We start from the raw sequence: 17,265 nt of genomic DNA on the forward strand, positions 1-17,265 counted from the left end.
TCCCTGTCACTTGAAGTCTGTGAGATTTCAGCCTCGGGCACTGAAGCTAAAGCAGTTTTTGGAACACGTGGCCTACAGCTACAGCCTCTCTTGGCAAGTCTAGCATATACCATCAAAGTCAGCGTGCTTAGCTCAGGGAGATCAGGGAGGTAAGTGTACCCAGTAGCAAAGTGAGGGAGCAATGATCTAACGTTTGCTTTTACAAGGCAAACAGATTCTTTGAAGAATAAACGTTGTGCAACTGGTTCAAAATTTTTTAAAAAAAGATTAAAAAATAAAAATAAAGGCTACTTTTCCTCAATATCCACAATAAATATCCCTTCATTTAAGTAGATGTTTAGGATTTAGATAAAGACAAAAAGGTGTAGGTGCTTTTTTTCCTTTTCTTTTTTCCTAAGATTTTTTTTCCTTCAAAAAGGAGGATATTTGTACACACATAATCATTACACGACTCTAGTCAGATTTTACTAGCAGGTATTTTATACATATTTGCTGTCCCCAGAACTATGCAAAGATAATCAAATATTCAAAGCGTTTTTCTGATATCATGGGAAATACAAGCTTCTAGATTAGACAAAAAAGTTGTGGTCTTTATGTATAAGAGCTTCTGATTCATGGCCTGAGGACTAAAAACAAGGTTGAGATCGACAGAATTTAGAACTAGCTATTGGTGCTCTTGATTCTTATAAGAAAATAATTCACACACACACAACTTTCTGCAATTCTTCACCTCATGTTCCACTTCTTTCTGTTGATCTGGAGAAGGAACGCTGCAGCTTTGTACTGGCTGACCTTTCTCTTCCTCCTCCTCTTTGTTCTTAGCCTCCTCTGAACAGGTTTGCATTTGGATCTTCAGAAAATCAGCCTCCAAACGTGCTTTCTTTTCTTCAATTTGTTTTAGCAAGGCCAGCTGTTCCTGTTTCTGTTGCTCTATTTGCTCAATCTATTGAAAAAAAAAATCTACACAACTTGAGGAAAAAAACACCCACACCACCACACATAAAACTTTGCTCCAACGTGCAACTTGTACCAGAAATTTTATTGCTTATGTATGACAAGCTTTTCCAAATTGTAAGAGGCCTTAAAAAATAATTCCAAAGTTTACAAGAATACTTTTAGTTGCCTGGCTAGGTATTTCTAACAGTCCCTGAATCTGTTTGTTATTGTGCTCTTTTGATCTACCCATTAACAGAATGGATAAAAATCAAAATGTAATCATTCAAGATAAATTATAATTTCCCAGAGACTGCAAAGGAAGTCCTTCTTTTAGACTGTATTCAGAAGCCTATTTTGCATTTTATAGAGCTTTTCATCAAGATTTCAATGCATTTAAATGTTAATTTGAGTCTAACAAAATTTTTAAAATTGCTAATGTATAACCAGTTTAAGAGCACTCCATAAATCTCTGAAGTGTTTTGTTTATTTTTATTCTCTTTCCAAGTATCTTTCATCTACAAATCCCTTCTATCCACACGGAGCAACAGCACGTTTCATTTTAGAATGGAAGTGAAGAAAATTTTCAAAGCACTGGCAAAGATGAGGTGGACAACAATTTATAGTGGCAGGGTCTGAATGGGGATGTGATGAAGAGTTTGAGAACAGTTAATGCAGACATGGGAATAAATATACCTGGACAGGTGAAAAGTGGGAGAAAACAGATGTTAAAACAGCAGATCCTTGGTGAAAGTTTGGTTACTCCCCCCCACATACACCTCTAGCAACACACTATGTTGACAAATGTTTCCTGAATCTCTGAACTTTAACTCTACAATTTAGGTAGGACCTGAATTTCAACTTTTTTTTTTAATTGATAAACCACCACTTAATAGCTGGCAGGTCTCTAAACATCTATGATACAATGAAAATATAATGAAATATATACACTATGTATATATTGCATATAATGAACAAAGCTATTATTTTCTAAATATAATGTAGCATTCATATAAATATGAAAGACTTCTTGCATTCGATTTTTTTAAATTAGCTAGGAGACAAAATTTTCAAGATCTGTAAGCTTTTCCTGTCACTCTAAACAATCCCAGACACTTTCCAGTATTGTTACACAGGGTTTCAAAGTTGTGTATTGTTGGCTACATTTTCCCTAAGCCAAAAAGGTATTAACCTACAATTGGAATTCTCATTAAAAGTTCATTCAAATGTTCGCAGCATGTTAAAGGGGTCTATTACGGCTTTATAAGCTGAAACATCTATAAATCACTTTTTACATCATAATTAAGACAAGTACATATATACACACTTACCAACTTCTTTCTCTCATTTTCCATTCTGATTTTAGCTGCTTGTTCTTGAGGATGGATCAGAACTGAATTTTCAGCTGCAGCTGTATGTTCCAACGTTTCCACAGAGTCTAAAATATATTTGTTATTTAACTGTAAATGCAGTCAGAAAGAGTTTTGGATCATGTTTACATCTCGCTTTACAGCTTCCCACCTCTCTAAACTAAAATGCACAAGCAGGTCTTGACAAGATGCTGGAAAAATCAGGTTTTGTATTAAAGCCATTAATGACCCTTTATCATGTGCCTTTCTTGAATATAAAGTAATGGCCTAGCTCCAACAGGATGGACGATTGTTTCTACACAGGTAACTTGGTAGCCTAATAGCAAGATCATCCTGAGGGAAAAAAAAAAAGCAGTAACTTCTGAGAAAAAAGAGTATCTAAAACTGGCAGTCTCTGGGAAAGTGATCTAGCATTTGGCTACTGCACAAAAAGCAAATCTTCATCCTGTACTATCAGCTTCAAATAGCAGCACACCTTCAGCAGAGGCACGTTTTCACTCTTGCTATGCTCCCGGGAATTATGCTGGTGTATCCATGCACATGAGTGAACTAAAACACTTAAGCTTATTTAAAACAAAACCACAGCAAGTACCTTATCAAAGTAGGAAAAGAAAAAAAAAATACATATATATATAATCACTTTAATAGACTTCAAAAATCACACTTAGCATACTAGATGCAAGTTCACTAACTTCAGCACTCACCTAATGAAAAGAGCACAGGCCCAGCATGGGAAGGAACCCAAACTGCTGGGGCTACCAAGCAAAATGGAACATTCGACTGCTCTAAATTCCAGTTTTACACTGGGGCCTTTTGGAATGGTGCCTTAAGACCAGGAAAAATACATCACTACAGACACATCACTTCATGCTTGTCTTAAGCATTTCTAGCTGTGAATCTCTGAAGCATGCAGCTCTTGCGATTTAACAGGTATGGAACTTCAACAAACAATTTTGCACTGAGCATTCTCCTCCTGAACGCCTTTTAGAACACAGCAGCAGCAAGTGCGGCAAAAAAATGGGCAAGATTTACAAGATAAAGGTATTTAGACATCTTTCCTCCAAAAGATCTTTATGAGCAAGGTGAATAAATGAGCAAAAACCTCTCCCCTTTTGTGTTTTCAATAAATCTACAAGACAAAGGCAGAGATGAGAGAACTGCATGTGATCTCTAGCAAAATGATAAAAATACCACCACTGAAAAAATCATTAAACAACATTATTACAGTCCACCCTTTTGTTCCTACAGAACATATAAGTATGTATTACATACCTTTGGCTTCACATACTGAATTTTTGTGTTGCTCATAGTCAAGTTCTAAATCACAGAGCTGTCTCTCCTCGCTAGGAATTGTGCCTGATTCAATAGTCTCAACTTCACTTGGAATCTCTTTCTCATTTTTTGATGTCCATTCCTCTTTCTGGCTTCTAATCTTGTTCAGCAACTTCTTTAAGGCAAGTTTTGATTGAGATTGGTGAGTTTTTGCCTCTTCGTGTTCTGTAAGGAACATACACCTTTAAGAGTTTGGGGTAATGACTATCCTCATGTCATAGAAAACAAAAAATCTTTATTTTTTTTTTAAATTGCTTACACAATTGGACAAATAGCTCAGCTATACTGTCAAGTTGTCAAGGCTTAACAAGTATTTTCTCTTACTTGAAAGAAAGAAGCAGCAATTTGTCTCAGGATGCTATGAAAGGAGGGCTCATACAGTTGCAGTATTTCAGAGTAAGATGAATCCCAGACTCCACTGTTGCAGAAACCAGCAGCACTATTTCCCTAGGCTGTACATTTCCACCCCCTCCTGTGCATTAACACTAGCACCATAATGGATCACAGACCAAAAAATGAACAGTGCCAACAAAGGGATGTGGAAAAAATGCTTGGGCACACAGCGATGTTCACTAACACACCTTGTTCACATTACGTTATCCCGCTGATGCCACAAGCAGAGAGTACACACACACTACATGCCATTATTGGGGCCTACTCACAAGATGAAGCAACTCAATCACAAACCTGAGCATAAAGGACATACAGTCAGTAGACTTTCACACAAAGTCAAACCTTAACACGGCTATTCACTGGACTAATAATTCAAAGCACACTAAACATATTTAAGTTCATATACTAGTGGCATCCCATCACTTGGGATAATTATATAGAAACTAACACAGCTACTAAAAGCGTAGTTCTTACATCAATTAAAATTATGCTCAGTATACTAACAAACTGAATAACATTAGAAAAATAAGTCACGTTTCTATTTTAAATTCGTATTTCATAGAATGGTTTGGGTTGGAAGGGACCTTAAAGATCATCTAATTCCAACCCCCCTGCCATGGGCAGGGACACCTCCCACCAGACCAGGTTGCCCAAAGCCCCATCCAGCCTGGCCTTGAACACTTCCAGGGATGGGACATTTGTTAGAATATTATCATCCATAGTAAACATTATAAACCACTTAATTCTGAAATATTTCATAGTTAAAGTATTTTAGCACTTACACATCTTATTTAATACTAAAGTTAATTAATTTGATATAATAAACTATAATCCCTTCTCTTCTACTATAAAACCAAAAAGACTAAGTTAAAATTTAAAAGTCTTACTTTCTGCTCCATCAGGGACCTCCCCTTCTGTCATCTGTTCTGATTCTTGTCGATTGTCACAAGCAGATTCTTGCTCCAAAGAGAGATCGAGATCATTATCTTGAGATCTATCAGAAGGGGCTGGCAAAGGTTGTGGCTCAAACTGCAAAATCAGGTCTCCTTTCATTTCTAATTAAAGGAACACAACCACAAAAAATGACCAATCAGAATAAAATGCAAATGCTGCAAGACACTAAGAAATTCCAACATCAATTTATCAATTTGTTTCACAACGTATTTAATCCAACTACTTTTTTCCCCCAAAATAGAAAACTTTTAAAATTGAAACCATTTAGACCATTAGCTGTCTATTTAATTCTGAACTTCTACGATGTTTTCCACTAAACTATGCTAAGTATTTCAAAACAAAAGGTTTTAAAATAAAAGGCTCATCTCCATGCAAGAAGCAGCATGTAGAACCATTGCAGGAGAATCCCAAAAACTCATCAGAAAAAAGAAGCGCCCTGACCTGGCTGTTCACAGATCTGTCACATGAGGGACACACCACTCCCATGGTTCAGGTGCAAAATCCTGGAAGATGAATCTATGGGAGACGATTCAGGATCGCCTCACTGACTGAGAGGTTACTGCCTACGAGGGGTGTGGGACACGTGGGAAGAGCACCTTAGGATTGTACTAGACTTATTATGGACATTTATGGAAAAAAAACACAAAACAAACAAAAAAAAAGCAGGGAAAAGGAAGTATTAGCAAGTCAGAGGAGAAAACAGAGGAATAAGTGCACAAAGGGCCAGCGAGTACACTGGTCTGATCACGCGCAGCCTGGTTCCTGGCAGCCTGCCCTGTCTTCTTGCTAAATTCCATTTCTAACTGTTTTCCTGGGGGAAGAACTTTCTACTTTGTATGCCTGCATGCGTATGGGTGCGTAACAGACAGCAAGTGGAGCGTAAACAGGAACGTGTGCATATTACATGGGCATACGTATCAGTGTGCAATGACTGGCAAACAGCAAGCCAGACTAGCCAGTGAGAACAGCAAGAGGCTTGGGAGCTGGGTATCGAAGCAGCCCTAAGACTGGGCTGGATACTGGAAAGGACAGAGGGTTTACAACTGGGCCACCGGAGGGATCAGGAGATCCAAGCCAGCTACAGGGGACACTGCAGGAGGCTCAACCAAGAAACCTGCTGGCACACGTACACATTATTTCTTTAACAGGCAGCTGAGGGTATCTACTGGATTGACTAAGTATTTACAGTCAGTAACCGCAGGCATTCATAGTGGGTGCCTGTGTTTGCATAAAAAGGGGGGGTGTCTGTGTACCACTAACTGGAGAGGAGCAGAAAACCTCAGCTGTTTGCGTGACCAGGAGCCAGCAAGGGGGGAAGCTGAGGATCCAGGGCCAGCTGCTGGGTGCACTGAGCTTCTAAAGCTACCTTCCTGAAGGATCCATAGCACATACCGAGGACAGCGGGGCGCGTGTGGAAACGAAAGGTAACTGGAGGGCTACAGGCTCTTCGATCAGTTCTGGACAGACTGGATGCTTAAGACCCATTTCTGGGGAATTAGGGGGGAGACAGAAGGTGTATGTACATGCAGGGCTGTAAAGCTCGGGGATGTATGTGTCTGGGGAGAGCTGGGGTGCAGGGACCAGCTACTGGGCTGAGTGAGTGTCCGAGACCAACTGCTACAGAGATCTGTACTGTATAGACAGACATTTTCCCACCAAGCAGCCTTCAGCCTGTTCAGCCAGAGCAGGGAACAGAATGAGACAATTCATGCTGTTTGTGTTTAATGCAAAGTGCTGTGTTTTCTACACTAGCCTGCACAGCCAGCTGCAGGTATCTGTACTTAATCCTGGTTTGCATGTGTGCATCATCTACCAGGAATAAACGCACAGCCCCACTACTTGCTGCACCCAGAACAGGCAGCTGCAGCAGCCTCTCATCTACTGAGCAACCCGAGTCAGCAGCCTCCCACAAATTACTCACTCCTGTCCTCGCTGTACATATCTTCAAAGGCAAACTCCAGTTCTCTCTGCCAGTCGTCTTTTATTTCCACACGTTTGTATGCGGGTACAAAAAGCTGAGGTGGCATCTGCGCTACCAGCTGCCTCCTGCGCATCTGATCCACGTTCTGCATTTGTTCAAGTTCTTGCAGTAGCCTTTCCCTGTCCTTCAAGGAAAGGGGTGAGAAGCATTTTGTGTTAATATTCGGGCAGCTATATGTCAGGACTGATAAAATACTTCCAATTTGGTTACCATGATGTTTGTTTAATCCTAAACATTTAGTTAATTTTATTCTAGAGCGGGTGCTTTCTCAGGAGAAGAGTGTATCTGACCTTCAAACACAGTCAAAAACTACCTAAAAGATCTAATGTTAAAGAACTGCGTTGTACACTGTAGGCCAACTTTCCTAAACAGAATTAAGTCTTCTGTTCTCTGAAGTAAACGAGCACTTCCTTCGATAAGCTAGTGTTGTTAGTACGTGCTACTTAAACATAAGAGTTGCTGAAGTAAGCTAACACTCTTGGTGCAGTACAACGATACATTAAAGCTATTTTAAAAAAGCCTTATTTGAAGGGTTGTTTTTTTTGTTTGTTTGTTTTTTAAAATGAACATCAGTAATATAATTTTCACAGTTCCCCAAATTAGTTAGGTTACTCATTTATGGCCAATCATATCTCAATTAAAAAACCATAGGAAGCTGTTATTTGAGATATTTGTGTTATTGTCTGTTACTGTCACAAACTTCTAAAGTACAAAACCCCTTCTCAACAGTTGCTTTTACTTCTTAAGGAAAATAACATCAGTATTTCCAGATTTCTATACTAGCAGAACCTTAATTTAAGGTAATAATGTTGATTTCTTTCCAAAAATTAAAAAAAAGTGTTGGCTTTTTATAAGAAATATTAATAATTTCTGAGAATCTCATACATACTTTGAGATGTGCCATGATAAAGTCATGATGAAGCTCAATTTTATTCAGCACAAGCTTTGTGTACAATACAATAACAAAGTGGTACGTCCACATATTGAACAATCAATAGAAAAAGTACTGAATAGTTTCCTCTCCTGTATACATGTAAACAAAATTTTATACAAATTTTAAAAATTGTATACAAATTTTACACCAACAACAGATTAAGAGCATGATAACTGCAAAGACACCCAATTTGAATCCAAGTATGGATTTGAAGTCAGCATTTGTACCAGCTTATGTCAGTACAAACATGATGATCTCTGCCCTTCAGATAATGACCAAGTTTTCCTTCCTATTAGATATAAATACACGGGGTACATTCTTACACATTTCACACGCTGTTATTTTCTTTGATTTCTGTCTTCAAGTTTTTCAGACACAGAAAAAAACCACGCGTGATTGACAAGATACAGTAATACCAGAAATTTGAAGCTTATATACAGACACACTAGAAACAAAGGTGTTAAAAAAAAAAAAGGCTGTGGAAAAAGAAGTTCTTGCAACTGTGTAGAACCTCAGAAAACTAACAAAAAAAAGATGGAGGCAGCTCAAGAATACACAAGGACACTCTGGAAGAAGGGTATATATGTAAGAGCATGCTTTCACTGCATAATGTAGTAAAATGTAGTTTACATGTAGTAAAAGGTCCTTACACCTTTTGTAAAAAACAGGATACAAAGGTGAGGAAATAATCAGGGAGAAGCACCAACCCACAACTGAATGCTCTGAATACTAATTTAACATGTTTATGTAAAATAAGCCGACATAAGGGAGGAAGGAGGACTGACAATGAGTCTATAGATTTCAGTTTTCTCAAAAGCACGTTAGTCAGATTTAGGGTGACTGACATTGTTACAAGTGCTTTGCAAAGCGGTACCCATCGTTCTGGTCATAATTTAAAACCATTATATGTTTTTCCCTTGATCTTGCACAGCTATTAAGTAAACAAGTTTATAAAAAGAATGGCTGTAGGAACAACTGATGAAATTAAAACTTTGAATTTGTTGATCTTCCAGGCAGAAGAGTTCTATCATTAATTTTATCACCAATTATCTAAATACTTCAAGCAGTTAGTTAACTCACAAGGTATTACTTCACAGCTCAACATTACTTCGGCTCATTCCTTTATAGTATAACAAAAAAAAAAAGACAAGCAAAACAAGGCCCTGAAGTACAGAACTCACAACTTTGTCAAGTGTATTTTTTTTTTCCATGCTATCCTGTATTTAAAAAACAAGAACCCCATCATTTCTACTTCTCATTGAACTGACAGTGGACTACCCTGACCTCTGCCAATGAGAACAAGAGAAAAAAACTTATTTCAAACAAAGGCACCATAATACTAGTCCCTGTAAGAGCTATGGCACTGAATAAGAAAAAAAAAAAATATCTGCAGTGTCTATTCTGCTTACAAACATTTTTAATTTATCTTTGTCAAAAAGGTTTCTTGTCTTATAAAGCCAAAATTAAGAAGATGATTTTCTGAAAGGATTCTGAAAACCCTGTTTAGTCCACCTCCTGAAACCACAACCCCTTAGGAAACCTACAGCTTACATAACACCGGTCATTTTGACATGAAAAACGGGCACAACGTTTACTTTGCCTACCTGAGCCAAATGGACCTTCTTCAAGGCATGACTTCCTCTGAGATGGGCCTTTGCAATCTGCTCTCTTTTCTCTCTCTCTGCCTCTCTGTGCAGCTCCTCCAAGCGCTTGCCTTCCTCTTCAGCAGCTAACCGAGCATCTGGCTGGCAGTCAGTTAATAGTTTAGTCCACTGAGTTCTTGTGATAGTTTAAAGTGTATGTAACAATAAATAATTCTGTAGCAAAACCACTTTGAAAAAGGCATACAATACCGTACGAACACTCTCAGAAGTTTTATAGTACTCAGCTGCAAGCAAAACCAAACTGTATTTATACATTTGGGAAAAAAAATGCATATTTACACATTTGCTAAGTGTTAGGTGTCAAAGCATTCTAGTTCCTAACTCCACTAGGGACAATCGTTTGTATGATTTATTCATTATAGCCGAGTAGTTATTTTTCCTACGATACAAGCTAAAATGAATAATGTAATCAATATTACTGATTCACTTCGTTTGTGGTCACGATTTTGTTTTAAACAAGGAAGCCAGAAGTTTTTTCGTTTTCATTTGGAAAACAAGGAAAAAAATCTGCAATGTTTAAATAAAAACAATCTTACTAACACTTTAAATACTCAAGTAAAAAAGTTCCACATAAGCTAGGTGAAAGATTGACATTTAGGAATTTTCTGATATAAAGCTCAAACCGCAGCATCTGCTCTTATTGTTTAGACCTAGCCCTTTAAAGGTCAAGAAAACCTTAAACTTCATGAATGAAATCAAAGCCACTAGAGAGAACATTCACATAGAGAAGCTTATCGACTGTAGAGAGTCTAGTCTAAAAGAGGCTGATCCCAAACAAGAATTTAGACTGTGATCTCACCTCACAGACAAACCAAACAACAGATCATCAGCTCTAAAAGCTAAGTTCTTACTCCATCTCTCACTTGTCCAGATCCTCCCCTTCTTCTGATCCGACTTGAGCCTTTGTCTGATTGTACCGTGAACCTAAGTAAACCTTTTCACCTGGCATAGCTTTGTTCATCATTCTTTTTCTCAAATCAGACCTTTGCCATTTTGGCAAGCTGAAACTGTGGACTGCATGAACAGATGAACATGAATATGAGGTAAAGACTGGGTGAACACAACTAAAAGAGGAAAAAAGCAGGGTAACTGCAACTATTAATTTAACATAAGACAAAACAGAAGATTGGGGTGCCCTAACACGCCAGTCTTGTGAACTCATCCCCATTCAGAGGCCTACTTATGTTAGAAAGACTGCCAGGAGCGATTCTGATAGCAACCAAGCACAGAACAGTCCTAACAAGTTCCCATCATCTAGGATTCTGATTATTAAGTCATATAACATCTGCTTTATGCAAGTTTCTATTTTTAAACAAGTTCTAGGAAGCTGACCTGCTGGTATCTGATAGCCAGACACAACGTGCAATATACAGGTACATGGAAGCATATATCACAAACACTTAATCACCTGTTCTCCATCCTTTTCTCTATCCACATAAGGTTCTGAAATATGGTAACGTGTAATGGAGAAGTTGCCAGCACCAGAGGCCTTCACTGCAGGAACCTTTTTCACTTCAAAATTCTAGAAAGAAAAGTAGAAATAAGTACAGCTGTACCACAGAACAGTTAGCTGTCTCTGGCAAAGAAACTAAATGAAAGAAGCGAGTTCCATACCTTAATTAGTAACAGAAGAAAGCTCAAAATTAAAAACAAACACAAAATTCTCTCCTGAAAACATTATGTCATTTCAATATTGGCATACAATTAATAATTAATCACACCAGCCCAAGGAATACCTAGAGGGCTTAATGACTGAGAGCATCTCGCTGCCTACAGCAGACGTCTCCGCAGAGCTCTGCCTTCCTGTTTCAATAGCATTACCTTAACACAAAAGCACTTGAGCTTTCATGTACGAATACAAAACCCACTTACAACAGCCGACACATCCATCTCAAAGCAGGGCAAGCACAGATCCATAATATAATTATACATAACAGTAAAATAACATTTCTCAACTACAGACTTTTCTTACAGAACTCGGAATCTATTATTTCCAGTTTATTAGATGATCAGAGAAAAGAGCATTTTCCATAACCTCGCTGAAAAAGCATTTACTCATACTGTACAAAAAGTATTTTTTTTTTTTGAGGAGGGGGAGTTTTGGGTACACTATTAAAAAACAAAAAAATGCAATACTACTATGTTATTACAGCAGAAGGCTGAGGTGGCAGGTAAACGTTAGGATAGGTAACTATGGAGTTTAACATCACTACAGCTAGTAAGTGAAAATGAAATCATGATGAGGTTTAAAGCACACATTAAACATAAAAAAAAATGATCTCACATGATTTTAAGAAGAAATCTGCACAAACAAGAGATCTGAAAAAGACAGCTATCAAAGCTTAGTAGAAGTCTGTTAAATATTTCATTAATTTTCTTGATTTTTACTGATTTTCACCACTCTCCTTATAGCACGCAAATAACATTTTCAGATATCCCCCTGTGAGGGGTCAAACCAATAAATAAAGCACTGTATTGATACGGCATCCTGAAATTATGATCATTGTGGATACACACCTCAAGAGGATGGGGCAGAGGAGGTGGTAGGCTTGCAACTTTTGCTGCTCTTTCTCTTTCCACATCCAGAGCATGCTTGCGTGCATTTATTCGTCTAGTAAATAAACAGGGGGGGAGAGAGAGAGAGAGAGAGGAGGAAAAACAGTTAAATAGTTCAAGCAACAATGACAGCACTGTGTAAAATAAAAGGCAAATCTAAAAATATAATCATTGACTCCATTTAATTCTTGGGAGACAGAAACGGGTAAGCACACCAGAGTCAACAGAACTTAACGCTGAAATGCAGCACTGAAAAATTAACTTTTGAAGTAATGCAAAAAAAGTAATAACACGCAAACTTCTCCGGATCAAAGCAAAACCCTGCTTTTCAGAAAGCTCTGCATCACTTCAACATATTTTAATCACTGAAGTGTGCACAAAGCTAAGTATTTAATCAATAGGTGTCAACTCTAATCAAGCTCAGCTATCCCCAAGAGTACACAATTTATTTTTCACGTCAGCCCAAGTTTGGATCAATTTATGCCTTTTTTTTTCCTTAAAGAGATAAGGCAGACAGTGTCAAATGCAATAGGTCCTTTTTTCAAAAGAGTGTCTTTCCACCATGAGCTGGACTAAGAACATCTCATTTCATCTGTCACTGAATAGCTGCCAGCCAATAACCTGGACTGAAAATGGTAATACAGAGGTGACAGGCTCCCTGGCCATTGAGAGTCGATCAGATCAACTTGTGTGCTTGACAAGGGGATCTTGGCTTTAAAACTACAAAGTTTTATCAAAATCCATGGGTTTGTCCACAAGCTAGTATCCTTTAACACACACAAAAAAAAAATCAAAATTAAAAAGCTGCAAACAAGCACTGTGATTTTTGCCTTTCACCACGTAACACCATGAAGCACACTCTATGCTTAATGAAGCTCAATATCTATTGCATACCGGGCTTGCTCACGAAGTAATTTCTCTTTTTGGAACTTCTGCTCTTTCAAGGCTTTCCTATGTCTCTTCTCTGCTCTTTGCTTCCTTTCTTCTGCTTGCTTTGCCAGAGCTTCTAAATCAGGTTCCTTAATAAAATATTGCAAGTGATTAATCCAGGACTTCTCATACTATCAGTGTTATATTTCAAAGTAAGGATTGCTGGTAAGAATCAAAAGCCTGAAATTTCTTTCTATCATATCAAAGTAAAAATCCTCCAAATAATCACTTATTCTTCTCTGCTATCTCCTTCATTCTCTTCTTGCCTACCACCAACAGCAGTAACTTTATCATATTCCTCAGCCAATGGAACCAAAGACTGATGTGGAAACCTTAGCTTCTCTCTTCATCTCTTTTTATAAAGACAGTAATATATACTTATACATTTTAAATGGTGATTAAACTGTACAGCGAAAGCACCTTACTATCTTTCAGCCATTAATTACAACAACTGGCTATCAATGCAAATCCAGAGATTTTCACTGAACAACTTCAGCGACCTCTCAAATCAGGCCTACACAAGTTACAGTTTTGAAGTGGAGACAGTTTGCAGTTGCAGAATTAAGTGATGCCAGTTCACCATCTGTGCAAAAGCCTCCGAAGTCCTTACCAAGACCTTTTAAGTCACTGAAGGTCTAAAGCAGTGAAGAAAAAAAAAAATGATTTCACCTTCTTAAGCATAGAAAAGAAACTATTAGATGGCAGAGAAACAAAGTTACTAAGTTTACTGGCATATTTGGGACAGCTCACCATGTGCAATTTGGACAAACTGTTATCTTAATATACAGTATCACATAAGCAAGTGTGATATTGTACACACAACTTAGGAGTTTGCACAGCAAAAGCCTCAGCAAATTGGAGAGAACTTAATGCAGTATTCTCCAACCACAGCAAGGCTGTACAAAACTACTTGAAAATAAAACACAGGCAAAATCATGCAGACTCTTAAACAGGCTTCTAAAAATAACTAAATAGGTTATTCATGCTTAGATGAATAAGAGTTTCCATCCAGCAACGATGGGGCTATAAATCTTTCCCAATAAAAAGTTTATATTCCTTCTTATCATGCATGGTCTCATGGATAAATATCTGCAAAAAAACACGTGTAAACATTTAAACATTTTAAACATTTCTACCTTCCACATATTAGGACTCTAAAAAACAGGAATATAAAAAAATGCAACCTAGTTATTTCTAAAACACCAACGTATATCTCTGACAACATTAAGCTGTGTACTTACGTTCTCCTTGGCTTGTCGGTGACCCTCACCAACAGCTCTTAAGCTTGATAAAAACAGTTTTTCTAAGGCCTTTATCTTCTCATCTTGTTCTTTCTGCCATTCAGCTCTCAATGCCTCCTCCAACTGATGTAGCTGTTCTTCCCTCTTCTGCTTTACTTTCTGTCTTATCTGTAAGGCAATGTACTTCTGCTGCTCTCTAACCTGTAGAAATAGCATTTATGTTTTGTCAGCAACTTAGTAAAAGCACAGTGTTTTTGCAGCAATTACTTCTACAACACACATTCCCCTCCTTGCTAGATTAGGTGGAAAGATACATTAAAAAAAATCTGTCCAGAAAATACTTTAAAGTTGCCATTACCCTTTTCCAAAATCAATATCATATACTAAATTTAAACTTTGTTAAAAGTTTTACTTAAAGTGAGAGAGCAACACATTGCTGATAAACTAAATGTAATAACTGTTTGAAATAGACTTCTTGCCAAAAATACAGCACAATAATTTATTACTCTCATTATGATGCAACGCACTCTAAAGAGAAATGGCAACTATACTGCTAAATCAATGCCTTGGAGGACAGCACAGTGGAAGGCTAAGGGGTAAAAAGAAATGGAAAAATAGCCTTGTGTCCTAACACAGCACAGCATAACAGAAATAAAAGAAACATGAGATGAGGAACAGAAAGGTAATTCTAAAAGGAGCAATATTTAAAGCATTAAGAGCTGTGACACTGTAACGATTTGGTTGACCTAGTAGAAAGATAGGTTTGTATTTGTGGCTTATTTCTTCTCCATTAGTGCTGTGTAACACATCAGTAGAAAGAGGTATCTGTATGTTGATAGACAAAAACAAACTAAAAAGATAGATACAGTGAAGTTGGCAGGGATGAAGAGGTTCTGGAACAAAGGCCTGTATGAATCTAACGGAGACAATATCATGAGAAAAATATGAATTTACTAGCAAATGAACATGACAACAGAAACTACTACACAAGCTAAATATAAACCTAATGTTACTACACTGCAAAAAGTTAGCTTATATGAAGTAAAATTCGGTTGATTTTCCAAAATTATTTGTTACATCTTTAAATGAAATATACAACTTGAAAAAAAATAGAGGCGTACTTGCTGTAGCCTCAGTTTTCTTCTTCTTTCATATTCTTCTTTCAGAAGCATGGTTTCTTCATTAGGACTAAGCCTCAATTTCCCAAGTTTTGCCACTTTTCTCTTCATTTTTGGTAACACCGAACAATCAATTTCTATGAGAAGATGAAAAACAGAAATTTGAACATAAGTGATATAAGCAAAGACAGCTATATATATAAAAAAAATATTGCCATAATCTCGTTGACAATTTTTTGTGCGAGTTTTCTTCAGCAGCCAGTTCAAGTTATATTTGCCAGTAGATTTTACTGTGGAACCTGGATCTGCTAGTTTTGCTGATAATTTCCCATTTTCCTCACAATTATGATTTCAATTTTTTCCACACAGACAGAAGAAAAAACAAACCTTTTTTCAGCCTGATACGTAGCCTGCCCCAAAGCCACTCAACTCAATAAAAAATAAATACATCTGTATTTGATCTTTAAGTATTTTCATCCCGGAAAACACTGTTTTTAAACAAAACAGTAAAAACTTTCAAAAGATATTTTTGTTATAAGAATCAAAGATGTTTTACTAGTGCACAATCCAGGTAGCACTAACAACCAACATGAGGTAGCATTACACCTGGAAACTTTTCAGTACCATAAATAAGTAATTCTTAGAAATAAATACACTTTTTAATAACATAAATAACTGAAGCAATCAGGTGAGGTGGAAAAACACAATAATTACCCATAAGATATTGTTAACACAGGGTTGTCGAGCCAGTGAATCCCAAGCTCACTACAGGATAAACAGAGGACTGCGGCTCCTGCTAACCATCCCTTATTCAGTTGTTGGAATAAGGAAGGAAAATTTGGAGTGCAGATCAAAAAAAGAGCATTTAACACTGGGAATTATAGAGCGGTTGGGGTAGGAAGGGATCTTTACAGATCACCTCGCCCGACCCCTGCCATGGGCAGGCCCCTCTCTCACAGGCTGTGACCAAAAGCAGACCCCAGGGCGAGGCGGTCACCGCCAGCACGGCCCCAACGGCCGCACAGGGCACCCAGAGCACACCCAGCGGTTAAAACCAGCCAGGTTTCTCGGCAACGCCGCACAGACTCTTGTAAGCAACGCCTCCATGGAGACCCAGAGACCTTGAGACCTCCCCCCTCTCGCCATAATTCTGCCCGGAGCCCTCTCCAGCCCCCGGTAGCTGGCGAGGACGCCGCGCTGAATGGAAGCGAGGCGGATGAGGAGAGAATATCCCCCTCACACGCCCGCCCGCCGCCGCCATTAGTGCGCAGCCCCCCGCACCTACCCGCCGGCCGCCGCCGCTCCCCGCCAGCCAGCCAATCAGCGCGGGCGCGGCGGGAAACGCAGCACCCCAGCGGAGCTGGCCCTCCGCGCACGCGCGGTGCTTCCCGCCGCTTCCCGCCGCAACATGGCCGCGCAGGCGCGGTTGCGCCCGGCCTCGCGCGGCCTTAAGGGGGGGAGGGGGCGGTCCATGTTCCCTCACAGCCCCCTGCCCATGGCGTGGGCTGGGACTGGGTAGTCCTTAAGGTCCCTGCCCTCCCAAACCGTTCTGTGATTCCATAATTCAGTCATTCCATGATTCCAACCAGGAAGGCTTGGGTGTTGGCTGTGTTGGCTAACCTGGAGATGACAGGGATGATGGGGGAGATCAAAGCTCAGCATTACTTCTTGACCCACTAACTTCTCCAAAATTTAACTCAGTTATTCCAACATGGCTTTGGGGTGTGCTGTACGACTAAAAGGAGTAAATTTAGGCACTGATAGTGCAGCTGGACTGGCAGTGCTGCTCTGCCTGTCTTCCAGGTGTGCTTCCAGCTGGTTAAGTGGATCTGCAACAGCAACCTCAACCTCGTAACTAG

General features: G+C 38.8%; 1 protein-coding gene across 3 annotated transcripts in view; it reads right to left on the minus strand.

Moving 5' to 3' along the window:
* CEP295 (centrosomal protein 295) overlaps window positions 1–16,858 on the minus strand; it is a 39,685-nt gene extending 22,827 nt beyond the window's left edge. Inside the window, exons 1-12 of one of the 3 annotated variants that reach the window (XM_066989883.1) lie at window positions 16,692–16,858; window positions 15,410–15,543; window positions 14,289–14,489; window positions 13,012–13,136; window positions 12,079–12,172; window positions 10,970–11,083; window positions 9,502–9,642; window positions 6,904–7,087; window positions 4,916–5,083; window positions 3,576–3,800; window positions 2,265–2,371; window positions 731–943 (exon numbers count right to left, since the gene is read on the minus strand). In XM_066989883.1, the coding sequence (XP_066845984.1) occupies window positions 731–943; window positions 2,265–2,371; window positions 3,576–3,800; window positions 4,916–5,083; window positions 6,904–7,087; window positions 9,502–9,642; window positions 10,970–11,083; window positions 12,079–12,172; window positions 13,012–13,136; window positions 14,289–14,489; window positions 15,410–15,517 (1,680 nt within the window). In that variant the 5' untranslated portion in view covers window positions 15,518–15,543; window positions 16,692–16,858. Of the gene's footprint in view, window positions 1–730; window positions 944–2,264; window positions 2,372–3,575; window positions 3,801–4,915; window positions 5,084–6,903; window positions 7,088–9,501; window positions 9,643–10,969; window positions 11,084–12,078; window positions 12,173–13,011; window positions 13,137–14,288; window positions 14,490–15,409; window positions 15,544–16,120; window positions 16,668–16,691 lie in introns of those variants that run through there. The other 2 variants (XM_066989884.1, XM_066989882.1) reach the window with 2 other exon arrangements.
* Between the last annotated feature and the right edge of the window lie 407 nt (window positions 16,859–17,265).

The sequence above is a fragment of the Anser cygnoides genome, chromosome 1, assembly GCF_040182565.1.
Source record: "Anser cygnoides isolate HZ-2024a breed goose chromosome 1, Taihu_goose_T2T_genome, whole genome shotgun sequence".
Taxonomy (NCBI): domain Eukaryota; kingdom Metazoa; phylum Chordata; class Aves; order Anseriformes; family Anatidae; genus Anser; species Anser cygnoides.